General features: G+C 41.8%; 1 protein-coding gene across 2 annotated transcripts; it reads right to left on the bottom strand.

Moving 5' to 3' along the window:
• Positions 1-372: 372 nt before the first annotated feature.
• Positions 373-26,345, bottom strand: Clns1a (chloride nucleotide-sensitive channel 1A). 2 transcript variants are annotated; one of them, XM_036169021.1, is made up of 7 exons: positions 26,127-26,345; positions 16,964-17,100; positions 10,198-10,299; positions 8,473-8,580; positions 6,959-7,132; positions 3,617-3,706; positions 373-1,173 (listed from the first exon to the last, which is right to left on the bottom strand). In XM_036169021.1, exons 1-6 carry the CDS (start codon positions 26,249-26,251, stop codon positions 3,639-3,641), a joined length of 714 nt encoding a protein of 237 aa, XP_036024914.1. In that variant the 5' UTR covers positions 26,252-26,345; the 3' UTR covers positions 373-1,173; positions 3,617-3,638. The 2 variants fall into 2 exon arrangements, with proteins under 2 accessions (XP_036024914.1, XP_036024908.1); XM_036169015.1 differs by lacking the exon at positions 10,198-10,299 and having other exon boundaries at positions 26,127-26,316.
• Between the last annotated feature and the right edge of the window lie 1,496 nt (positions 26,346-27,841).

Genomic DNA, 27,841 nt, shown 5'->3' with positions numbered 1-27,841 from the left:
TTGAATGTTCATGGAAACCAGAGAGGTTGTCAGATCCCCTGGAGCTGGCATTATAGCAGCTATGAGCTGCCCAATATATATTTGCTAAAGAGCAGCAAGTGATGGGCTGGAGAGATGGCTCAGCAGTTAAAAATACTTGTTCTTGCAGAGGACGACCTAGGATCAATCAGTTCCCACTATCCACATGGCAGTTCACAAATGTCTGTAATTCCAGTTCCAGTGGTAACAACACCCTCTTCAGACCTCCATGGGCACCTGGCACACATGTGATACACACACATACACACAGGCAAAACACTTATACATATAAAATAAAAATAAGTCTTAATTTTTTTCTAATTAAAGATTTTAGTCAAGAACAAAGCACAATGATATAGAAAACCTAGATTTATTTGTTAACTATTACAAAGACAAAACATCATTAAGAGTTCTTTGCAGACTTCATTACAGATTATTTATTGTGTTACAGAAAGCTAGGAGAGTAGACAGTCAAGGACCTAAGCTTGGAGAACGGAACAAAGCAGACTGGAGGATGAGGAGGAAGAACAGAAGTTAGCAGAGAAGTCTTTTGTCCTGGCGAGGTGTGGCTGAGGTTTCCTCCAGAGGTGACCTAGAGTTAGCCTGAAGTAAAGGACCCATGCCTCTGTGGAAATGCTAGAGACTTCCCCCACTGAGGCCTGTACTTTTCATCTCAGGGACAAGAGTTCTTTTAAACCCCAGAGAGACATCTAAGCTTCAGCATCTCTTTCTCACCCAGTCTATACAGTGTGAGCTCTGTACATTTCACCATGGAAGCCTTCCGGCCGACAGATGTGCACACAGCAGAGGTGGAATTAGAGGCCTATTCAGAAAACACCTAGACACAGGATGTCTGGGGGGTAAATGAGAACTAGAAACACCCGCTCAGTTAATTCACCTTTGTTGATAAAGGTCACAGGCTCTTCTGCTCAGAAGACACCTGGACACAGGAAGTTTGGGGTAAATGAGAACTAGAAACACCCGCTCAGTTAATTCACCTTTGTTGATAAAGGTCAGTCTCTTCTGCTGGTGACAGCTTGCTGTCTCACTACAGTCCGTCTTGAAAAGTGAGTTTTGGAGAAGGAAAAAGCCTTGCACCAGCCCCACTCGGGAGTGGAAGAGGCACCAAGTTCTTGCCTGCTGTTATGAGAGAATCTGAAAGACAAAAGGTTTAGTTATTATTAATAGCCATTATTAGGTGTAGCCTTGTAGGGTTCTAGATTTAATGTTGTTTCTTAGGCCTTGTAATAACCCTTCCAGATAGCTAATATCACCCCATTTTACAGATGAGAAAAGCAAGGAATGGTTAAGTTATGTAGATGCCATGTCCAGAGGAGCACAGGTAGCATGTGCACACAGTGGAGTTGTGATCTTGAGATCTTTGTGTGCTCTTCTGTCCCCATCTCATGTACCAGACATCCATTATTCTGAAATTAGTTAATGGTTCCACAAATACCTCAGCCCTTGTTCAGGCTTTAAAAGGCACATACAATCTTAACTGGCCAAAAATTACATTGTTTGGAAATCAGATGAGCATGAATAAAATTTATGAATACAGTATTTCTTTGATATTGAGCAGAGAGAATAAAATGAGCAGGGAAAAAAACCCCAGCAGCTCATTAAAGAATTTGTAGCAGGCTGGAGAGATGGCTCAGAAGTTAAGAAAACTGAGACTGCTCTTCCAGAGGTCCTGAGTTCAATTCCCAGCAACCACATGGTGGGTCACAACCATCTGTAATGAGATCTGGTGCCCTCTTCTGACCTGCAGACGTACATGCAGACAGAACACTGTACACATAACAAACAAACAAATAAATAAATCTTTAAAAAAGTTGTAATTTTATGGTTACTTCAACATTACAAAGAATCCAAGAATCCCAGTGTGTGACCATTAGTGATGTGCCAGGTGAGTTTCTCAAGACGGCTGCAAACAAAACCATAATCTCTCAACAGCCAATTTTTCAGAGAAATACAGGAAAGCCAGATTATACATAAAATCGTCTTCCAGGCCAATAACAGTAACAGGAGGTGACAGAGCTGGGGGCAAAGATGAAGTCAGTGGCATCTGGGCCACCCGCGCACCAGTGAAATAACGCTGAGGTTGAGGGAGAGTACTGCTGGCCGCAGGCCCGTGAAGAAGCCAAGGTGCAGGAGGGAAAACTTCTAAGGGGTGAGGTACAAATCACAGAAGCACAGAATTCCTTGGAGGTTATTTGTTTGACACCATACTACAAGAAAACAGACACAATGTCATAATTCATAGTTAGTGTTTCACAACTATAATAATTTGGAAACACTGGAATCAGAAAACAAAAACAACCCACCTTTATTTTATTGTATGGGTGTTTGCCTGCCTGTATGTGTATGTTGTGCATGCAATGCCTGAGGTGGCCAGAAGAGGGCATCAGATCCTCTGGAACTGGACTTAACAGACATTTGTGAGTTGCAATGTGAGTGTTGGGAGGTCAGATGGGAGGACTGACTGAACCTAGGGGTTGGAGCACGCTAGGCCAGTCTCTAACACTGAGTCACAGTCACAACAGGAAATAGTGAAGGTACTCAAAACATAACCAACAGTAGTGGCAGAGTCAAGTCAAAGAATATACATTAGTCTTGTCAGGCTATAATACGTACTTTAATAAAATCAAAGGACCCTGAGAACACTGGCCTAAAAGGAGGGGAAACAGCCAGTATTTAGGAGGAAGAAGGACAGGTCAACGTTATTATAGGGAGGAAGAAACAACAATAATTTTACAAATAAAAATTTTGCAGACTGTAAGAAAGGCCTCTGCAGCTGCTAGTCATTGACCTTCAATTACCTAACAAAGTACAGCCTAACTATCCATAATGGGAAAGGGTTCACAGAGTGCAAGTACTCAGGGACAAACTTAAGGCAAAGCTTACTAGAATGTGCCAGAAACAAAACCAGCAGAGAACCAGTATATCAACCATGAAGGGCAGATAGGAAAAGAACTCTGGGAAATACTGGCTGTTGGGTGACTGACTGAACATGGTCTGGACAAATCAACTTTGATTAGTAAGGTACACAGGACATCTATCCTCTATTGCTCCCAGAAAGAGGGATAGCAATACAAGATTATAATGTCTTAAGCTCAGATTGGAATTACTTTACTTCCTCCCTGAACTGAAAAGCAGTAAGGTGCAGGAAACCATGAACAGGCTCAGCTCACTCAAATGAGAGAAAGTGGCTCAAGGGCAGACCAAGACATGCTCGGGCTGTCACTCCTGTGTGAGCCAGCAGGGAGGCTCGTTTCCAAACAGATGGCTACCACCAATTGCTAAGCTCAAACTCACTTCCTCTTGGTTGTACATGTAGTCTACCTTCCAGAGGAGTGCTTGGCAGATGCTAAACCCAGAGTACAATGTTTACAAACTTTGATTTCTTAGGACAAAAAAAAAAAAAAAACAACCCATGTAATTTTCAGTAACCAGAGATAGGCGATAGTCTTTCAAACTGCTAACCTTACAAGAGTTTGTGCATTATACAGCATTCTCTTAAATTATGAATTCAAAAAACAAAACAGTCATCCCCCAGGATTTTCATGTTCTGTGACACAGGAGAGAGTAAGTTACTCACTGTATAGCAGCAGACATCATCTTCAGTGATCAACATCTGCATCCTCAAACTGTCCAGCAACAGTTGGTGTGGTATCTACTTCCATGCCATCTGCACATAAAGAGACCGCCCTTCAGACAGGTGGGTTCAACAAGGATGCCAGCGCCCTCTGCTGGCAAGAATTCACTTAAAAACTAGGCATGATGGTGCCTACCTTGAGCCCCACCACTTGGGAGGCAGAGTCAGAACTGTGAGTTTGAGGCCAGCCTAGTCTAAGTTCCAGTACAGACAGAGCTACATGCGAGGCCCAATCTCAAAAAAATAAAAGTAGTTGGATTTAAAAATTCTGGCATTTTGTTTTGTTTCTGAAACAGTGTCATGCAGTTCGAGCTATCCTCAGTTCCCGACCTCAGTCCCTCATGGGCTAGAACTCCAGGGATGAACCACCAGGCCAGACTTATCTCACGCCTCCACTTCCACACTTTCTACTTTTACTCAAAGAGACAGACAGAAAAGGCTCTTGTGGATTTAAGTCAGTCAATACATTTAACATTTGCTTTGTAAATTCACAACAGCAACATACAAACACACATATACATACAAATCCCAGAATCCTAGGTAGGAGTCAATCTATATCTCTCCTTTCCTTTGTTTTTTTTTTTCTTTTTAAAATTTCTTGGACAATGTTTGTTATGTAGCCTAGGCTGGTTCAAACTCACAGTGCAGTCCAGGCTCACCTCCCAAGTGCTGGGATTTCTGTCTGGTAGGAATTTTCAAATGCAGTAGGTAGGCATCAACTGTTCATTCTTCAGAGAACTGTGTGAAGTACTTACTGTTAGACATTATTTAAAGGCAGTTGGTGATAGACTCAAAAAAAGAGCAGACTTTTATCTCCTCTTTAATTGTCATCTCACTGAAAAGGTGAAGGCTGGAGAGATGGATCAGCAGTTAAGAGCACTGGCTGCTTTTTCAAAGGACCCAGGTTTGATTCCCAGCACCCACACAGCAGATCACAACTGTCTGTAACTTCAGTTCCAGAGGATCTGACACCCTCTGCTGGCTTCCAAGGGCATGAACCACAAGTGGCACAGACATATATGCTGGTAAAACACTTGCTACACACACACACACACACACACACACACACACACACACACACTTTTTACAAAAGGTGTGGAAGGAGGGTAGAAGAAAAGAAGAAAACAGTACTCTAAAAGGAAATGCCTACAGTTTTCTTTACTTTCTCACTCCTGACTCACTCCTCAACTCTTTACCTGCCACAAACTTCTGCCAAAACCCCCTGGCATCCTATCACCTAGCTATGCAATGTCGCATGCTGGGATAAGAAGATCACTTGAGTTTACTAGTCTGAGACCAGCATGGGCAATATAGTAAGACACAATTCTTGCCCCCAAATAGTCCAGAACTCCAAGAAACCCAGTTCAATATGCTATATACATGGAGATACCAATCACAGTATTATGCAAAGTTTAAGTGCACCAACAGAAGAAAAACTAAAGAAAGCTACTTTAAGACTATCCTGGGGGCTGGAGAGATAGCTCAGAACACTGACTCTTCTTCCAGAGGTCCTGAGTTCGATTCCCAGCACCCATATGTGGCTCACAACCATCTGTAATGAGATCTGGCTCCCTCTTCTGGCCTGCATTAATACGTGCAAACAACAGAACACTGTATATATAATAAATGAATCTTAAAAAGAAAAAAGACTATCCTGTCATCATTAAAAATAACAATGTTGGGTTGGGGATTTAGCTCAGTGGTAGAGCGCTTGTCTAGCAAGCGCAAGGCCCTGGGTTCGATCCTCAGCTAAAATAATAATAATAATAATAAAAAAATAACAATGTTACCAGATCATAAAATAGTAATATATACTAAACACATATAAAATGCAAGAAGTGCTTATGACAGTGGCAGGCATATTATTTTTGTATAATGGCTCATTTAATCCTCACCACTTATCAGTTGTTTGGCCTCAATCCTTCTGTGCCTCAGTTGTCTAATGTATAAAATGGGGATCATAAATTTATTTAACAGAATTCTTTTAAGAATTAAATGAATATATAATACATAATATAAATGTTAAATGCAAAAGTGGCACACAATCAGCTTGAGGTTAGAAGGTACAGTACTCCCAACACTTAGGGTAAACAATGTCAAATGGAGTATAACGAGTATAATGGAGTATAAGGGCCTCCAGTACAATGGAGTATAACAAGTACAATGGAGTATAAGGAGTACAATGGAGTATAATGAGTATATTGGAGTATAACGAGTATAATGGAGTATAACGAGTATAATGGAGTATAAGGGCCTCCATTATACTGGAGGCTGAGGAAATGACTAAGCAAGCCAAAGTACTAGCTGTCCAAGCCTGATATCCCGAGCTGGCTCCTAGTCCTGGGAATCCATGGAGAGCTGCGTTCTAACACTCCTTCAGTACTACAGATGGATGTAGGAGGCACAGATGGGAGAATCACCTGAACGCTTAAAGGCCAGAGAGCCCAGAGTATGCAGAACAGAAAAGAGACCCTGCCTCAAATGTAGAAGGCAAACACGAACTCCCAAAAGTTGTCCTTTGATAGGAACATATGCACCATCCCATGTGTGCATCTTCCTTCTCCCTCTCCTGTAATGAAAAAAGCTAGGAAAAGAGCCTATTGCTGAAGACACTGCATCTCTGAGTGACAGAACATGGAGAAATCAGGCTGACAACAACCTGGAAGCATCTCTGGCTAGCTGTCATAGTTCTAGAAGGTCTATCCACAGTAACGGAAGGAAGGAAATGGATGGTGTTACCCTGCTGTAAACCCTGAGAGCTACAGTAATAATGGACTGACAAGATAGGCCCACTGATGCAATAATGGCACGAATGTGAAAGGAGTAACCACACTTTCTAAGTGCATTTCTGACCTGTTCTACAAGATGGAACTAATGCCCACTACCATTAACTGGACCACAAACCTGTGGATGGGTAGGACATGGGCCCTAGGGATGAACAGTCAATTTCCTCCTCCAACCAGAGTACCTTTACGAGCTGAGCATCTTGCTGGCCCTACACCATTTGTATACTGACATAGTTTGGGAGGCAAAGGTGAACAGGACACAGACACAGACCAAAAAACCAAAAAAAAAAAACCAAAAAACAAAAACAAAAAAACCCAAAACAAACAAACAAACAAAAAACCATAAACATTCTAGCCGTTCTAGTAACTCCACATTTAATTCCTATATTTTTAGGTTAATTGTGAAATTTCATTGCCTTCCAGTTTTTAAGAGAAAACATTGTTTCTTTAAGATTTCCCTTATAGCCAGTTGCTTACTCTGAAGAGAAAGAGAACTCACCTTCATAATCTCTTACTGAATCTTCTGTCCGGACTCCTGCCATATTATACTGGCTGCTCACAGACTGAGAAAGCATCCCCTCTAGTCTCTCCAATGTGGCTTGCCCTTCTGCAGTTAAGTGGGATAATCCTTCTTCATAGGTATAAAATGTAGGGATGTCCCCCTGTCCTTGTTCTAAACAAACAGAAAGCTTTTAAGCTATCACACAACAGCTGGAAAAAACAAAATAGGTAATCAAAAATGCATTTGCTGAAGACGTATAGGCTCCCAGAAAGACTTCCAAAATTTGTGGATTAGGCCATTGTTTAAGAGTTTGAAGAAGAAAAGAAAAAGAAAAACTGTTTCTAACCTCTAGGATGAGAAAACATTTAAGAGCTAATAAACTAGTAAACATTAGTTCCCAGAAAATGCACTTGTCTAGGTCTAGAATGAGAAGAGGGTATTTCAAAACCCAGTGACTCCTTTATTAGTCCAAGGTGGGAATTTTACAAGTGAATACAATTGGTTTGATACTGAAGGGATGTTGAATTAACATGTTCCTTTTTTTTTTTGAGCTGAGGACTGAACCCAGGGCCTTGAGCTTGCTAGGTAAGCACTCTACCACTGAGCTAAATCCCCAACCCAACATGTTCCTTTTAAAACAAATCAGAAAATCTAAAAAATATAAAAAGGACAAAACATGAAACCACTTAAAAAAATTTCTAAGAAGTGAGCACATGTTTATGTATGTGAAGAACAATCCCAGAAATGGGTAGTCTCAGGCAAGGATTTGGATTCATTATGTAGGAAAGGACTTTAAATACCCACGTTAGCATGCATAAGACCAGAGGGAAATGCAGACACAACAGCTTGTGCCTCAGGCTACAAGTCTGTCAGGGGAGTGAACGCATCCTGGTCTGGGAAGGCAAGGGGAAAGAAATACTTGTAGATAGAAGTATGGTTCTGGGGAAGAACACTCACTACATGGTCCATAAGCTATTTCAAACAATGTGCTGACTAGGAGAGAGGTCAACAGGACTCTGCAGAGGTGCCTCGCTTAAGAGCATCTGCCTTTCTTGCAGGGAACTAGGGTTTGGTTCCCAGCACCCAGCTGGCAGTTCAAAACTGTAATTTTAGTTGGGGGAGGGGGGATGTCCAGCATCCTTTTCTGGCCTCTGTGGGCACCAGGCACACATGTGGTGCACATATATAAACCCAACGCAGCCTAAAGTATGCTTTTGATGACCTATTTTCTAGCTATTATTTTCTTTCCCATTTATTTCCATTATCCAGTCCCCACCCCTAATAATCTCTTATTGCTGTTTGAGCTTGGGAAATGCATTCATTCCCCAATTTGACTGCTGAAGGGACAAAGTGTGCCAATGTATCACTCCTTTTATTTATAACCACTTTACATTGGTTACTTTATGCAGATACCAAAAAACAAACAAACAAACAAAAATCTTGTGCCCTTAGGACAACTATATGCTTAAAATGAAACACTAAAACCAATACTGATGAGCCAAGTCACTAACCATGTGCTTCCACATCATACTCTTCTCCATCATAATCATCAGAATCTTCATCCTCAGGATCTGGATGCAAGGCCTGGCATTCACACATTGCAGTGAACATCGCCTCCACTGAGCAAAGACATTAATTGTAATTAATATTTTTTTCCAGTGCACCACAAAGTTTTAGAACAAACATAACCACCAGTGCAAACAAATTTCAAAGCAGACAAAAGGTTTACTAGGGTAACAATATTTATAAAAAAATCTGCAAAATTCAAATAAAAATTAATCATTAAAAGTACACAGCCGGGTTGGGGATTTAGCTCTGTGGTAGAGCTCGCGCCTAGCAAGGCCCTGGGTTCGATCCTCAGCTCAAAAAAAAAAAAAAAAGAAAAAAGTACACAGCCTATTCCAAAGGTGCCTGAGACAAGGAACAAGTCACGAAGAGTTCAAGACATTACTGAGATCTCTTTATGGGTGGTGAGATTTAATAGGTTTCTAGCTGGGCGGTGGTGGCACACGCCTGTAATCCCGGCACTTGGGAGGCAGAGGCAGGTGGGGCTCTGTGAGTTTGAGGCCAGCCTGGTCTACAGAGCTAGCTAGTCCAGGACAGGCTCCAAAACTACAGAGAAACCCTGTCTCGAAAAAAACAAAAAACAAAAAAACAAACAAACAAAAAAAAAAGAGGTTTCTAGCATTCGGGAGGCAGAGGCAGGTGGATCTCTATGAGTTCAAGGCCAGCCTGGTCTACAGGACAGGATCCTGTCAGGCACCAAATCCAGGACAGGCACCAAAGCTAACAGAGAAACCCTGTCTCGAAAAACTAAAAAAAAAAAAAAGTCAAGCCAGATGCCATGGCTTATGCCTTTGATTCCAGCACCCAGGAAGCAGAAGCAGAGAGATTTCTGTGAGTTTGAGACCAGCCTGGTCTACATAGCAAGTTCTAGGACAGCCATGACTACAGAGAGAGACTCTGATAGGGAGGTCAGAGTTATTGGTCACACTGCTGATTAGGATAAAGCCCCTGTCACATGACAGGGTACTTTCCATCAGTCTAAGCATTTTCAACTTTGGAAGTACTTCCCACAGGTGACATTTGCTGTGGGATGTCTTTCTGTACCCTATGAACATATGCTGTTCTCACTGGCTAGTTAATAAGCTACTTTGGCCTATGGCAAGGCAGCGTAGAGGCAGGCTGGAAATCCAAACAGAGATAGAGAGAAGGGCAGAGTCATCAGAGACGCTGAGAGGTGCCTAGGGAAGCAAGATGTAACACAACACAGGTAAAGCCACAGAACATGTGGCAATACACAGATTAACAGGAATGGGTTGAGTCTAAGTGTAAGAGCCAGCTAGCAAAAAGCCTGAGCCATAGGCCATACAATTTGTAATTAATATGAAGCCTCTGAGTAATGATTTTATAAGCTGCTGCTGGGCTGGTACCGAGTGCAGTGGGCAGTGGAAGAGACTCATTAGGACCTCGGGCTAGGCAGGACTGGAGAAACTCCCAGCGACAGACAACTAACCAGAATCCTCCTTGCACAAAATACACCAGGTACCATGCTGTATACAATACTATTACTCTACTCACAACTTGTGACATTAGGAAGTACCCACTCTCAACAAGTTTAAAGAGGCTAGAATGAAGATAAAATACAATGGAGGTAACCACAATGAAGATGAGAGGTGTCTATCAACAGGAGAGGGGAACATAAAAAGAAAAGATCAATATTACAGAACACTCACGTGCTGACTTATCACCGGGCACAAATCTAAATTCAGTAATGGGTTCAACATCATTATCACTGTCTTCCTCATCTTCATCAGAGACAGATTCTTTTGATTCTTCTATAAAAGGAATCAAAATAATCTTTTTAGACATAAATAAAGGTTTTTTTTTTTTAAGGGTTTACTTATGTGTCTGTATAAGTTTATGTGCACAGTATGTATGCAGGAGCCAGAAGAGGGCATCAGAATCCCCTGGAGTTCGAAGTACTTTTAGTCACCTGACATGACATAAATCTGGTCCTCTGAAAGAGCAGCAAGAGCTCTTAACTGCTGATCTAGCTCAAGGAATAGAAAATTTTAAATATTTATTTGACATTTTTAGACACTGAGGGTAGATCCAATCATGGTAGTACGTGCCTGAAATACTTACACTTGAGAAATACAAGCAAATATACACATTAAAAAAATTAAAGCCAAAGGTGGTGGCTCACGCCTTTAATACCAGTACTCAGGAGGCAGAGGCAGGCAGATCTCTGTGAGTTCGAGGCCAGCTTGGTCTACAAACTGAGTTCCAGGACAGCCAGGGCTGTTACACGGAGAAACCCTGTCTGGGGGGGAAAATCAACAAACAGGCTAGGAAGTTTCTTGTTATATCTGAAACTTCAGTTCAAGTTCTACTGATGGTTAGTTACTTCAGGGCTGGGAAAGGTTATGGGGCTGTGCTCAGCAGCAGAGCACATGTAATGCACTGAGAGAATACAACATTAATCAAATGAGACCATTTCAAGTTCATGAAAGTTAACTGACCAACAGATAAATCAGTAGCTTGTAGATATAACAAAAATGTGCAAAGAAAATTAGGGCTGAAAACAATAGCTTAGTGGTAGAATAGTCATTTTGCACAATAGCTCCTGGGCTTAAGCCCTTGCACCTGAAAAATGAACAAACAGTGCTACGTATGTGTCAACACGGATACATTTAAAAAGGGAACTGGATGAAAAGCTAGCTGCAGAATATACAATACCATTTAATTAAAATCTTTTTTTTAAGATTTATTTATTTATTATGTATACAGAAGAGGGCACCAGATCTCATTACAGATGGTTGTGAGCTACCATGTGGTTGCTGGGAATTGAATTCAGGACCTCTGGAAGAGCAGTCTTAACCTCTTAACCTCTGAGCCATCTCTCTGTGTAAATAAAGTTCTCATTGACCAGTGGCCAGGCAGGAAGTATAGGCGGGAAAAGAGAGAAGAGAATTCTGGGAGGTGGAAGGCTGGGTGGAGAAAGACACCGCCAGCCGCTGCCATGACAAGATGTAAGGTACTGGTAAGCCACGAGCCATGTGGCAAAGTATAGATTAATAGAAATGGGTTAATTTAAGATGGAAGAAGTAGATAACAAGAAGCCTGCCACGGCCATACAGTTTCTAAACAATGTAAGTTTCTGTGTGTTTACTTGGTTGGTTCTAAGTGTCTATGGGCCTGGCGGGTGAGAGAGATTTGTCCTGACTGGGCCAGGCAGGAAAACTCTAACTACAGTTTAAGACCAGCATGGTCTATATATTGAGTGGCAGGACATAAAGAGACCCCGCCCCTCCCCCAAAGGGGCAACTTTCAACTGTATTTATTTATTTCACTTAAAAAATTATAGCAATCAGGGGAAAGTGACAGAATTTACACTGGATACTAAATATAAAAAACATTACTCTAGCCAGGTGGTGGTGGCACACATCTTTAATCCCAGCACTCAGGAGGCAGGCAAATCTCTTCAGTGTGAGGCCAGCCTGGTCTACAGAGTGAGTTCCAGAACAGGCAGGACTACAGAGAAATGGCTGACCCATTTATCCCATCTCAAAAATCAAAACAACAAAAAATTACTCTATACTTTCTCTATGTTTAAACTACTTTATAATGAAAAAACAGTTAAAAAATATTTAAATTGACCCCACAAACAGCAAACATGTTTGCTGAGATTAGCCATCTTAAAAATACAAATTAAGGGCTGGTGAGGGGCTTATGCATAATCTGACAATACTGAGTTTGATCCCAGAACCCATTTAAAGGAGGAAAGACCTAAATTCACCTCACCGTTGCTCTCTGGCTTCCACATGCATGCATGCACCCACCCACACCCCCACACCCTTACTACACATACAAATGTAAGTATAAATTGAGCAAGGGTGGTCCCAGCTACTCAGGAGGGTGATGGAGGAAGATTTAGCAAGACCATCTTAAAACAAAAAAATTTAAAGGGGTTGGGGAGGCTGAGGATACAGCTCAGTAGCAGAGTACTTGCCTAGCATGTTCAAAGCCCTGGGTTCAATACTTCGCTACGGCAAAGAAGAAAAGAATAAACTTACATTTAAAGTAGCATTAAAAAACTTTAACCATTCATGCAGATGAAGGAAAAGCAGAACAGTACTTATTAATGCAGTAAGTCTACTTGCAGGGGGTGTCAGTTTTGCTTCACTGTGACAACACACAGCAATCAACAGAAAGGAGCAAGGGCTGATTTCGGCTACTGGTGTCACTGACTGTGCTCAGCTGGCTCCACTGTTAGGGTACTGAGCCATGGAAGAGAGGAGGGTGAGATGGAGCAGTGTCTTCATGGCAGCCAGGAAGCAGAGTACAGGAAAGGAAGAGAAGGTAGGGGGAGGGAGGGGAAGGCCAGGGAGAGAAGAATGTCCACACTAACAGGCTTCTTCCTTCTTCCCCTTTGTTCCATCTGGGCACCCAGCCTACTGATGATGCTCCTCACATGTGGGGCTTCTTCCCCTCAGCTCTGAGTTATCTGTCTCTGGAATACCATCACAGATACACAGAAGTGTGTTGTACTATTGAGTTTTCTCCATCCAGTAGGTTGACAAGGTAAGCAAGGGGCATCCACTAAGGCAGTACTTCTTTTATTTTTTTCTCGGAGCTGAGGACCAAACCCAGGGCCCAAGCACTCTACCACTGAGCTAAATCCCCAAACCCGAAGTACTTATTTAACGTAAGTTCAGTGTAAAATAGTATGAAAATACAGATGAGAAAAAAAAAATTAGAAGTGGCCACTAGTAATACCTTTAAATAACAGATTTAATAGTATACTTTCTGTGCTGTTTTCAATGGCACATTGTTAAACATACAAAACTTGAGTTATCTAGCAGAAGAATTCACATACTGGAAAATTCTAAATCACTGGGTTAGTCACAACCTCCAAACTTTGTCAACACATTTGAAAAAACAACATGGTACTATACTACAATTACTGTTCTATAATGAGGTTCTGCACTGAAGAATGACAGTAATACATTCTGGTGTAACAATAATTCTCAGTGCAGTGCTGGAGTCTAGAGCCTAGATCCTCTCCCCAGAAATAGCCACTGTTGGGGAGGAGGGGATATACGTGCATATGCAGATGTGTGCAGCATGCTTGCTTGTACACATGTAAAAGAAGGCCGGAAGGTGAATCTGGGCCTTTGCTCTCCATTTGTTTTTATTTGTTTTATTTTGTTTTTGAGATAGGGTCTCCCACTGAACCCAGGGCTCATTGTTTTGGTGAGAGTGGCTGGTCAGCAGACTTCTGGGATCTGCCTCTCTGTCCCCACAGTTTTTATGTGGATGCTGGGAACCCAAACCCATGTCCTCATGCTTACACAGCAAGAACTGACCCCAGTGAGCCATCTCTACCCTGAAAATAACCACTATTAACAATTTCTTATAGTCTTAGGAACCTACCTGAAGGTCACAAATAGAAAGGAATGTAGGGACTTGTTGGTATTGCCAGGGGTAGAGCCCTTACCTGGTATATGTGTGCTGCTGTGTGCCTCAGTATCAACAAAACCCAGCAGCACTCAGGCTCCAAACCAATTAAAGGTTGAGTCTGTAGCCTGTGGTGCTACTGGGAGTCAGTACAACTGTTAGGCCATGTGGAAAGTGAGATTAACATAATCCTCTAGAGATCTGTCTTCTTTAAATGAAACTGAGACTCATGAGAAAATGACTCACCTGGCACGTGAAGCACAGTTTACTTATTGGGAGTGCTTTATCCTTTTATCTAGTATTACTGAATCCCCACCTCACTAGACTTTTGCTGGACAAGCACCTTTGCTCACTGCCAATGCTGGACACTCTGGGGGTATTATGCAACATTTATTTTGGTTTTGGTGGAGGGGCTTAAACTCAGGGCTTCTTCACATATGCTAAATACATATTATACTACTGAGCCACACCCCTGGCTCCAACACATCAACATTTGGAATTGATTGACAAGAATACTTTTAAAAGTTTTGCTTTTAAACAACACCTAATTTTCTTCTTTCCCGCTATGGTTGGGATCTTGAGTGATCTCAAAGGCCCACATATTAAATAAAGGTTTAGTCACCAGCCTGTGGTGCTAGTGGGCATTAAAATCTTTAGGAAGTGAAGACATGTAGAACATTAGTCACTGGAGCTTCTCCTAGGGGGAATGGGGACTCCAGGCCCTCTATGCTTTGCTTTCTGGCTGTCATAATATGAACAAATATTCTCTTTACTATCTTAAAGTCTCCTCAACCATGTGTTCTTGTCATGATATGCTGTGCCAGCACAGGTTGAAAGAAACAGGGCCAAGTGAGTACTGGCTGAAATCTGTGACTCATAAGCCAGAATAAACCCTCCCTTATTAAACTGATTATCTAAGGTCTTTTGTCATAGTGACAGCACACTGATTAGGAGTTATAAAAATCATAGTTGTATTTAGTGTTATGGATGGGTTCTAAAATGTCACCACAGCTACATGTTTTGAACACTTGTTGCCCAGAGGGCAGCACTAGGGCCAGACCTTGGAAGGTTCTACCCACCCGCTTCTGATGCTACCCCTTTCTGCTTCCTCTGCCAGGTGGACAGCTGTGGCCTCACATGCCTGCTGTCATATGTTCTCCACCAAGATGGACTGAAATCTCTCTAAAACTGTGAGGGAAAAAAAAAAAACTTCTTTCCTTCTGTCAAGTGAGTGAACTTTGTGTTTACTACCTCATTAGGAAGTCATGCCACACTCCAACATGTGAGAACTTTTAACATTTCTTTATCCTTTCCCAAATTTCACAAAAGATACTTTTATCTATCTTTGAACCCTTTCCAACAAGAAAAATTTGAAATCTTATAGTGAGAATAATTTTGGATAGCTGGATCAGTCATTATCACTTAATAAGGTATGGGTTGCCAGAGTACTAAAAATTAGTAACTAGTGTTCACAACTAAGTAAAAATGACGGGGTTGGGGTTTGGCCCAGTGGTGGAGTGCTCGCATGCAAGGCAAGGCCCTGGGTTCGAACCTCAGCTCTGAGGAAAAAAGAAAGAAAGATTAAATCTGGAACCAAGAGAAAACCCCAACTTGTTATACAAGATTTCAGAGAAAAGCTAACCATTACCTTAGAATTAACAACTTAATTATAGTTTCATGAACAGTAACACTCGGGATTCGGGGCTTCTGAACTGTGACACTAACATTTGCACTGCATAATTTTTGTTGCAAGCAATTTGGTATCTATTAGATGCCAGTAGCACCCCTCTTCCTCCAATTGAAATTTCACCAACCAACAGCAGCAGCACATAAGATTCTCCTCACCCTCCTACTGAGAACCACTACTAAACAAAATAAGAACAACCCTGGGCCTAGAGGCAGCTCAGTGGTCAAGAGTGCTTGTTGCTCCTGGTGGTTGGAATGAAAATGGCCCCCAGCTCATCTGGTTAAACACTGGGCCCTCAGCTGGAGGAACTATCTGGGAAGGGTTGGAAGTGTGGCATTATTGGAGGAGGTGTGCATTGGGGATAGGCTTTGAGGTTTCATAAACCCCTGCCATTTCCAGTGTTCCCCTCTGCCTCTACTTGTGGTCTGAGATGTGAGCTCCCAGCTGTTCCCAATGCCACATCTTTGCTCCACCATCACATCCACATCTAACTCTCTGGAACTTGAAACCCAATTAAACACTTTTTCTTTAGTTGCTGGTCATGGTGCTTTGACAGAGAAATAGAAAAGTAGCTAACACACTGCTCTAGAAGTTCAGTTCCTGAAATGCATATTGTTTGGTTTAAAAACTTCCTGTGACTCCAGCTCCAAAGAATCCAATGCCCTCTTCTGGTCTCTGCAGGCAGCCCACATGCATGTAGCACATAGTCACACAGACAAACATACACACAGTCTGTAACTCCAAGTCAAGGGGATCTCACACCCTCTTCTGGTCTCTGCTGCACAGTCACACATGTAGTACACAGACATAAATGCAGGCAATAACCCCCACCCATATATACAACTTTAAAATAAACAAAAACAATTCTATCTTAAACTTCTAGATAGACAAAATAAACCGGTTCACATCTCTGAAGTGTCTTTAGGAGGGGAAGGAATAAGCAGTTAAACCAAAAAAGTAGCAAAATCCATATTAAAAAGAAGAATTCTAAGTGCAGATATATAGAAAATAAAAAGCAGATACACACAAAACCAATGCCCATTAGAAGAAATTCAAATAGCCAAAATGTTTTAGGTAATTAACTTTGCTTAATATGATATTATCCAATGTGGGCCAATGAACTAATTTTTACATTGATTATTATCAAAGATTGCTTTTTAGATTGGCAAAGCAGCACACACCTAAAGTGACATTATCTGGGAGAATGAGCACTGTTAATAAAGTCCAGGAGTCCAGGGCTAACCTGAGCAACCTGTAAGACCTCATCTCAAACAGACAGACAAACAAACATTGCCCTTTAAAATATACTTGGCTATCAGAGGAAGCACTAGATTAAGTTATACTATACATACCTCCAAATTTGGCATTCACCATAACATACAAATGCTCTTGAGGATAAGCACTTAGGTCCCTGGAAACCGCATGTAAACTAATGGTGGGGTATTCCAGTGAGAATCCTAATCCAGAACCATCTAACCAAGACAGGCGGCTGAAAAACATGTTTTAGGCAGATTATTTTTAAAAATTAAATCCTAACAATATTCCAAAACTTACAAAGGTTCAACATGGACACTTTTACGCATACAAAGAAATTCAAGTTTATTGACAATATTAAAAATATTCCTTAAAATAAGAAAATTTAGTGCCAAGAACTGAATTTTTTTCTTTTATGGTTTCTTTTCCTCTAGCTATAAACTCAAACAGATTTGAGAGGCAATTTTTTCAAGTCATCTGTATTTATTTTGCCTGTGTATGTGCATGTGGGTACTGGTGGAAGCCAGGAGAGCATCAGATCCCCTGGAGCTGGAGTTAGGAGAGGCTGTCAACTCTTCAATGTGGGGACTAGTAATCTAGCTCCAGTCCTCTGAAAGAGCAGCATGTGCCCTTAGCAGCTCTTGGCCCTTTCCTTGTGTCAGTCTTTTGTGTTTATCTTGTTTAGGATATCTCCAGTTTTCCTCTTTGCTGTCTAGTCAAGTCCCGAATAACTCCATGAGACCTTTCTACAAGGACCTCTTTAGTTCCAAACCATACTTGTTCTTGGTAACACACACTAGCACTGAGTATGTTAATGAATCATGTTTGTACTGTTACTTCCATCCCTTTATTTAACATTCCTGAAAAATGTTAGCACAATTTTCAGTAGATAAGCATGTAAGATAACTGGTAATCAACCTTTCCACTCCATATACATTAAATGTACACACAAAACAGATGTGATTACAATCACAAGTCAAAAAATTAATTATTACCTTAAGAGACAAGGTAAAATTTCCCATTTACTACCAGCTTTAAGAAAAAGCTAGATAGAGGGGCTGGAGACATGGCTCAGTGGTTAAGAGCACTTCCAGAAGACCCAGGTTCGATTGCAAACACCCACATTCCAGGCTCACAAAGATCTGTAATTCCACCACAGGAGATCTGACACTCTCTTCTGGCATCTATAGGCCATACGTGCAGGCAAAACACCATGCAAATAAAATAACATTTTTAAAAACAAAAACACCCAAAAAGCCACAAATAAAAGTGCACAATTATTTTATTTGTATAATAAAGGAAACGTTATCACCAAAGTCAGTATGTTGAATTTTGACAGGTACTGCCTAATTTTTCTTGGCAGTAATTCACCCACTATGAACTGTACAGATGAGCAGAAAAGCCAGCGACAGGACCTCAGCAGGGGGCAGGAGCCCAAAGAAGCCACAAAACATTTCCAGGGCTGAAATAGGGAATGACTACTAATGAGTATTGGGGGTTTTGTAGGTTTGTTTGTTTGTTTGTGGGGGGTGGTGGTGGGGAACAACAAAATGTTCTAAAATTGAGTGTGGCTATGAGTGCATAATAAAATCATTAACTTCTATGAATGAAATGAACAAGCTGTATGTATGCCATGTAAACCAAGTCATTTAAAAGGGAATGTCACAATAAAAGTCATTTTTATACAACTACTATATATTAGTAAAAATTTAAAATATACAAGTTAAAGGAATAGGGACATATCTCTGCAGAACAATAGAACATATGCATATCCTGTATCCTCTCCAATTTCTTCCCCTATCCTCCCCCCCTCCCTCCCCGCCTCCCCATTCCCTCTTGTTTTTGAGACAGAACTTAGATATTTAGCTCATGTTGGCCTCAGTTTGCCCAGGTTAGCTGTGAACCTTTTTTTCCCCTTGGAGCTTGGAGACAGGGTCTCTCTATATAGCCCTGGCTGTCTTGGAACTCACTGAGATCAGCCTGCCTCTGCCTCCAGTGCTGGGATTAAAGGCGTGCTCCACCCAGCCCAGCCACAGCCAGGAACTCTAGACCCTCCTCTTGCTCTTCCTGCTTCCACGTCCCAAATGCTGAGATTACAAGCCTGTGCTCCCATGCCCAGATTCATCCTACTCTCTACAGCTCTGACAAGCTCACCATGGCTCACAGCTGTAATATGAGCTCTCTGGAGGCTGATGTAGGCAGGACAACTGATATAAATTCAAGGCTAACCTGAGCCACACAATGAATTCCAGGCCAGTCTGGAATATATAGAGTCCAGGTCTCATTAAAAAAAAAAAAAAAAATAGTGACATATACTTTTAATCCTAGCATTTGAAAGGCAGAGAGGCATGCAGATCTCTGTGAGTTCAAAGCCAGCTTAGTCTACACAGCAGTTCCAGGTTAGTCAGGGCTATATAATAAGGCTCTGTCTAAAACAACTAAATAAATAAACAAAACTGTAGTGGATATCTGTTCTACCTATGACCTTAAGGTACAGCCCCTTGAGATATAACAGGTAACTGTTCTACCTATAACTTTGAAGTACCTGCCCCTGGGGCATGGCCTCCGGGCTACCCTTAAGACCTGAGATGCACTTCTGTGGCTCTCTTCTCTCCCTCCTGGGCTTGGATGGTATGGATTGACTCAGGCAGCAGAACACCATGGGACAGTACCTCAGCTTCCCAGGACCATGTGATGATTTTCCTATTATGTTTAATGAGTTTTCTTTCCTAATAAATTCCTTTTAACCTTCAAGCAGATTCCTGTGGATTTCTCGCTTTATGTGGTACCTACTGAGCTAGCCGGGCCTGTTTACTTCAAAGAAGTGTTGACCTTGGAATGGAAACCAAGATATGTCCTACGTTGGGGAAGGGGTTTTGCTTTTTTGCTTCTGCAGAAAAAAAAAAGGCTATGGATGTCAACAAAATTAATAAAAATTTGATTTGAACAGGAGAAACCCCTTGATGAGGAAAAATGATAGCTCATCCACCAATGCGACAATTCTTCAAGTTGTAAGGAAAACTCAACGAACAATGGTCAGGCAGGGTTCTGTTTTTTGTCTTTACATAAAATTCAAGAAATCAAAAGGCCTCGGACACCTAGACATCTACAGCAGAAGGGACCTACTGGTACCCATATACTCTACAGGATAATATTTCATTGCCTAACATCAATATCTCTTTAACTCTAGAAAAGTTGTGGTTCCATTCAATTATAAATCAAGCTGGCTTTGGAATTGGAATGTGGCTCTCTCCTTCTCTAAACTCAAGCATATTGCTAAAAGGAAAAAAAAAAATAGCAGATTCTGTCTCATATTGGAAGAGTCAACTGGTGTGGGACATAAAAAACAATCTAGGGACCGTTGTCAAGATTCTATTTCTCACCATGCTTATTCCTGATTTCTGGGAATCCTTCCTCACATGTCATGTCATCCTACAATCCAAACTTTCCATTTTGATATTAATAATGTTCAAGTTTTCCACAGTGAAAATAAGTCTTCCCAACTGCAATCTCTGAAGTCTCCAGAAAGACAGAGCCTCACAACAACGACTCTACCCAGTCCTTAATGATGTCATTAAACCAAAAAACACCACTCAATGATCAGCTTTGAACTGCAAACTCTTCAGGACAGTTCCAAGGTGAGATGGGTCCATCATATTACACTTCTAGCCAGAATCTCAGATAACCTTACCCATTACTCTGAGGACTGGCTACAGACTCTACAGCTAGTCCTACTGAGACTTAACCATTTAGCTTTCTTACTGTAGGATCCTACAGAGATACCATCGCCCCCTAAACCGTAGGAAGCAATTTTAAGAAAATGATGCCCCCTCTCCCAAAGGTTTCATTTTCTCAGGATTAGGGATAAGTCATTATAGGGTGGAACAATAAAATTTAGATTCAGGATTCCCTTTAAGAAAAGAAAAAAGGGGAATAGATAGGTATAAGATATTACGGTAGATTATTATATCTACTAACAAACTAATTTTAGCAAACTATCAGCCTTAGATAATTTACACTGATATGGATTATGGATTCTTGTATATTGATACAAATGTAAACTATTTTTCTATTCCTACTTAAGATAATTTTTATATTGATACAAATTTAAAACTATAATTGTCATATTATACACATGTTCCTACTCCTATTTGAAATACTTTGTATATTGATACAAATGTAAAATTATGTTTGTCATACTTCTGTATGTTCTACCTCTGCTTAGGATATTTTGTATATTGATACATATTTAAGGATATTGTTATTATATTGCACTATACATTTCTACCTCCATTTAAGATATTTTGGATATTGTCATAATTTTGAGGTCATTGTCCTTATACTGCAAATCTGTTTACAGATTGTTTACCTTGACATGTGAAGCATTAGTGTTTAGATTATTTAGGTAGATAAGACTCACAGATTAATATTCATCCATGCTTGTCATATCTCCAAGTATGTTAGCTAGTTTTTCCAGATTTACAAAAACATATGTCAGATGGACAGGTAATCTTCAAACACTTCATAGACCTAGAGAATATGGCATTTAAATGTTTTGATAACTTAGAATTGTGTTGACGTGAGACATGATTGCTCCTGGCAGCACCAACCTACTCCTGAGAGAATGTTGGGTTTCTAAGACACTCCATTTGTAAGTTTGTTGTCTTCTTGGCAAAAAAATGGCCTGCTGGGCAAAGAACTGCCCTTGCCTCAAGTGTTGACGATAGACACGCTGTCCTTTTCAGATGAACAGGACACAAGAAGCAACTACTGAACCTTGCCAAGACAAGGTAAGATGGTCTTTCAAAATTCCTGCTTCTGATACTGGTCTGTCAGATTTTCTAGGCCTGTAGCCAAAATGGATACCCCAACGGTGCTGAGAAACTTTAGATGACCGTCCAGGCTGCCAGTCTCTGTCTATTCTCATAATTTTTCAGAAATTGCTTGCTTGCACTTCCTGTTTTCTCAGGTAATATTATTTTCCTTCCCAGGTCTTTGATGCGATTGAAGACTAAATAGTTAGTTATAATCCTCTCAAATCTTAGCTAAGAACATTTTGGATACTAAAATTAGAATCTTTAGGATAAGACAGCTATTGGAGTAATCTCTGTAACATGCCATTTACCTATGGTCTGGACATTTCTGAATATTTAGTGTGTTTCTTGCTTGTTGCCATTCTTTTTGGTTGTATTTCTATTTTGTTTATGTTATTCCTTTCCCCTCTCCTGGATAATACTTGATAATCATTCCTATTGTATACAGTTTTATATTAGGTTAGAACTTTCTTATTTAGACAAAAGGGAGAGATGTAGTAGATATCTGTTCTACCTATGACCTTGAGGTACAGCCCCTCAAGACATAACAGGTAACCGTTTACCTATTACCTTGAAGTATCTGCTCCTGGGGCATGGCCTTGGGGCTACACTTAAGACCTTAGATGAACATATGTGGCTCTCTTCTCTCCCTCATGGGTTTGGATGGTACCAAGTGATTCAGGTGGCAGAACACCATGGGACAGTACCTCAGCCTTCCAGGACCCTACAACTATTCCAGTATGTTTAATGAGTTTTCTTTCCTAATAAATTCCTTTTAACCTTTAAGCAGACTCTCATGGGTTTCTAGCTTTACAATATAAGAAAAACCAAATAACTAAACACAAATATTCAACTGGAGAACCAAGAACTCCTTTAGGCAGGAACAATGATAGTGAAGCAATCTAAAATCACTCATGGTCAGTTTAAGTGGGCACTAAATTTTATGCCTTTGGAACCTACCACCACCAAGCAAATCAATCCTAGAACTCGGGAGGCAGAGGTGGGCAGATCTCTGTGAGTTCAAGGCCAGCCTAGTCTTCAAACCAGAACAGCCAGGGATACACAGAGAAACCCTGCCTCAAAAAACAAACAAAACAAAACAAATCATTTGAGGAATTATTTTATCCCTACTGCTTCTAAAGGAATAGATTTCTTATGTAACTGACTGTGTGCTGCATGTAGCTTTCCTGCCCACAGCTCTTCCCTTAATGTGGCAATGAAACAGTGCTTATGGGTACCAAAACATAGCCCTATCAAACTATGCTTCCTTTTCACCTCCAAAATCTCCAGATATGACCACAATTTAGAATAAAACATCCCAGATTTACAAGTCCAAAATAATTACAAATATTCAGAGCCAATAAAACCTTTATTAACTCCACCAGGCAGTGGAAAAGGTAGCATCTAAATCAAATCAATACATAGCAAATTATGTCCTTTGGTTTAAAGGTCCCATAAGGGCCACAGCATGTTGTCACAGCACAATGATCCTATGGGCTCTGAGAAGCTAACAGAGAAATGGATTTGGCACTTGAAAGCAATACTTATGTGATTTTAATTTTATGTGATTTATATGTTTTGTCTTTTCTCATATATACTAGAAGTACTCCAGAACCAAAATATATAATTAACTGTGACCAGTCATAAAAAACAAAACAAAACCCAAATATCATAAATGCAAGGACAAGAACTAGAAGGTAGTAACACACAGGTTGAAAATGTTCTGTTAAACTCTGATACTTACGAATAAGGAGAATCAGTGTCTTTGAGCATACATGTGGTGTGCATACACACATGTAGGTAAAACACACATACACAAATCCCAGGAGTTCTGTATCTCTAAAGACACACTCAACACCATTTCTCTTTGGCTAAAGTCCTACACACTTCCCCAAAGGCTACAATCCAATACAGCCAAACTCATGAACATGCTCCAGCTTTGGATCTTTCCACGTTCTCCTTCATTTCCTCAGATGAACTATTCAACAGTATTTACTCTATATACCCTGTATGCCTGTGTAATATACATACATGTCCTGGCACAAAAAGAACATTGTTTTTCACCCTTTCATCTAAGCATCCTAGTTCTTCTAATTAGAACACGAACGCTCCCCCCACTCCTCTGTCTCTCACACTCTCTCACACACACACAGCCATCGACCTAGATGTAAGTCACCAGTTGTCATAATTTTAGAGGAACTGACAGTTATTGAATCATACCATGACCTAAGGAGATCAGAAGTAGGAAGTGAGGAAAGAGGGGTGCCTAGAGATGTACAAGGTGGAAATGTAATGTTTAGTTAATTTTTAACTCAGACACATATAACCCATAATTTTTGAACATTTCAAAAAATATTTTCTTAAAGAAATATTCAGAGTCTGACAATAAAAACTTAAAATAAGATCCTAAAATGAGATATACTTTCTGAACATGGTAATTGTGTGGTTGTTCTTGGTCTTCTAAGGTACAGGTAGTAGAATATTTTAAGGTGTATTACTTTTGTTTATGTTGCATTTGTTTAACTCTGTGAGGCTGTGTTACTTTGCCTGTGTAAAACACCTGATGGTCTAATAAAGAACTGGCCAATAGCAGGGCAGGAGAAAGGGTAGGTGGGGCTGGTGGGCAGAGAGGATCTACAGAAGGAGAAAACTAGCTCCAGGAGGCAGAGAAGGAGAAGGACTCCAGGGACCGCCACCCGGCAACAGAGCAAGAGTAAGATTTACAGAAGTTACAGAATGGAGGGGCTGGAGAGATGGCTCAGAGGTTAAGAGCAGTGACTGCTCTTCCAGAGGTCCTGAGTTCAATTCCCAGCAACCACATACATGGTGGCTCACAACCATCGGTTATGAGATCTGGTGCCCTCTTCTGGCCTGTAGTCAGAATGGAAAAAGCCCAGACGCAAAAGGTAATCGGAATAAGTTAAGGAAAGCTGGCAAGAAACTAAGCCAAGCTAAGGCTGGGCATTCATAAGTAAGATTAAGCTTCTGTGTGTGAATTTACTTGAGAGCAGGGTGGTGGGTTCCTCCAAAAAAGCAAAAAATAAACAATAACAAAAAGTACTTACATGTGAGGTCAGAAGATGTATATAGCTCTCAAACGGCTTAAGAAACAAGATAAAATGTTAACCATTCATAAATCTTTAAAAAAATTTTAGACTGATGTGTATGAGTGCTTTGCCTGCATGTATGTGCATTACATGTGTGCCTGGTGCCCAGAGGTCAGAAGAGGGTGGCAGACCTCCTGGAATTGGGAGTTAGGGACCACTGTGAGCCACCATGTGGGTGCTGTGAACCACAGTCCTCACTGCAAGAGCAATAAATGCTCTTAAACCCTGAGCTCTCTCTCCAGTCTGCAATCAATCTTTCTAACATACATAGGTATTAACAACACTTGTACCTTTCAAGTTTTATTTTAAACTTTCTGAAAATGCAAAATCATATACAACATACACACCCCACCAAGGAATTATGGAAAGAACCACTGGGTGGGAGCGCATACCTTTAGTCCCAGCACTCAGGAGGCTGAAGCAGGAGGACCTCTGTGAGCTCAGGGTCAGCCAAGATTACATAGAGACCCTGTCTCATGCAAAAATAAACAAACAAAACCCATTTTACATAGTGTGATGGCTATTCTTGGTTGTCAACTTGACTACATCTGGAATTAACTAAAAATCCAAAAATGGGGTGCACACCAGTGAGTTTTTTTTGTTTTGTTTTATTTAATTTGAAGTAGAAAGATCCACTTCTAATCGGGATCTTAAAGATCTTAAAATGAGATTCTCTGAATAACCACAGCGAAAGAAAAGGAGAGGGAGAGAGAGAGAGGAACAGAGAGGGAGGGAGAGGGGGGAGGAGAGAGAATGAGAGAATGAATGAATGAATGAATGAATGAATGAGTATTTTAGTGACATGTCTACCTTACTGTGAAAGTACAAAACGCTACAGGTAGTCAAATAAAACAAGGATTCCTTCCCGGACCCGCACATCCAGGAGTCGGGTTCGGCTGGTTATGACCCCGCCCTGCGTGGGCCTGAAGATGCTTCTTTTCCCCACCCACACTTAAGAGCAGCAGGAAATCCATGCTCGTTAGCCAAGAGTCCTCACCCCTTCGTAACCTACTCTGAGCCTACACATCTTACGCAGGAGACACATCTAGCTCACAGATCATTCAGAAAGCCAGGCACGTCGAAAACTAACCGAGGCCCTGCAAACTCAAAACTCTAAACGTGACCACGCGCCGGGCTCCGGCACAGAGGCCGGTAAAAAGCCCAAGTCGTTAGGGAGACACACCGTCCAGAGTACACAGCCAGCTGGGGCCGGGAGAGGGGACCCCTCTCAGCCTTCCTACTGGCAGCGTCGCCCCGCGCCCCCCGCCGCACCCCGAGGTCGCGCCTGAGGGAGGAAGGAGCCCCCGAGGGAGGCCAGCGCCGGAGCCCGGGGACCCTACCTCTCCGCAATGTAAAGGGTGCCGGTGCCGAGCCCCTTCCCGTTCAGCACAGCCTCGGTGTCTGGCTGCTGCAGTCGGAGCCCGTCTTCCGACGTAGGCGGCGGGAAGCTTTTGAGGAAGCTCATTGCGGGGGAAAGCAGAGCTCCGCGGGACCCGAGAATGCCGGCCGACCACCACAAGCCCAGAGCGCATGAGCTGCTCCGGAAGCAGTAGCCGTATCCCCGGAAGAACAACTTCCCTCCGCGCAGGCTTCGGCCTGCCGTTGACCATAGAGATGGGACAGTCTAGGCGACCCGGAGGTCCGCGGTGATCTAGCGGGTTTTTGTCACGTGGTACTGCCCCCTCCTTCCCCAGCTCCTCCGAGGAGGCTGAGAATAACAACAGTGTTTTCGCTGTGGTTCCGTTTCAAGGTCATCACAGCAAACCCTGCGAGAGTATGAGCGATACTAACGCCTTTCCCAACAAAAGCGGGGACGGGCCTAGGACCTGGGAGTCTCTCACCTGAGGTGGGCACGCAGAAAATAGAATGCACGCTCCTCCGGAGGTCCGAAGTCTCCCGGTTGGGTGCACGGTTCTCCCGGGTTCCCGCCTGTCTCATCCGGCCTGTTCTCACCTGGTCTCACAGCCGTTCACCAGACCTCCGTCTTAGTGCTCACGCCGCCCGAGAGTCCGAGCGCCCCATCCCCCGTGTCACGCCACAGCAGCACAAAGAGGTTGCATTCATTGAACGAGAGCGCGGCAAGACAGTCAAAAGACAGCGGGGAGGGGAAAGGTAGCCATTGATCGGAACTCTGGAATTACGTGCTCGCTAGGCCCCAAAGAATACGAGCAGTGAAGACTGCTTAGTAAATAGACACCCGTCACCGAGGGCTATGTACCACACAGCGCAAGCACTTCGCCACTTTTATTTCTAAATTGATTCTTCGTTATTTTTGTTTGTTTGTTTTGAGATAGGGCTTCCCTATGCTGCCCAGGCTGGCCTCCAATACCTAATCGACTTGCATCCTACTCTGGGTACTAGTACTATTACAGGCAAGCATCACCACACCCGCTCAATTCATGTTTGTTTGTTTCTATTTATGATAAGTAATATGAACAAGTTTTCTATTACTGACCCTGTTTTACACATGAGACCTAAGGCACTAAACTCACAAACCAGACTTTGGTCATAAGAGACCTAGTGGATGGAATTCAGCCAATCTGTGGACTCCACTTTTCTTTTTTCTTTTTTCTTTTTTTTTTTTTAATACTATAAAATTGTAATAGCTATGGGGTTAGGGCTGTTTAGGTTGGATGACTTAACATGTAGGATTGGATAAGAATTTTGTTTTCTTTTGCTTTCTGTTTTTTTCTTATTGGTATCTTTGCAACAGAGGAGCCTTTAGGGATTTTTTTTTTTTAGGATTTATTTTTATTTTTTAACTGTGTTAACTAACATGTGTGTGCATGTAAGTGTAGGTGCCCATAGAATCCAGAAGAGGGCATTGGATCTCCTGGAGCTCAAGTTAGGGGCAGTTGTAAGCCACCCTGCATGGGTGCTGTGACCCCATCTGTGTCCTCTCCGGAAGGAGTATGCTCTCTCAGGCTGACCCATCTCTCCAGTCCCAGGTGTTAAGGTTTGACATTGGTTAGTGTGTTGGTAGTGAGACTAGGGGAGGGCCACGAACAGGCCCGAGAAGAACAGGGCCCTGGTACAGGAGAGAAAGCAGCAGTAA

The sequence above is a fragment of the Onychomys torridus genome, chromosome 1 (genome assembly GCF_903995425.1).
Source record: "Onychomys torridus chromosome 1, mOncTor1.1, whole genome shotgun sequence".
Taxonomy (NCBI): Eukaryota; Metazoa; Chordata; class Mammalia; order Rodentia; family Cricetidae; genus Onychomys; species Onychomys torridus.
The sequence above is the reverse complement of the archived record's forward strand: the minus strand, read 5'-3'. Positions and strand labels throughout refer to the sequence as shown.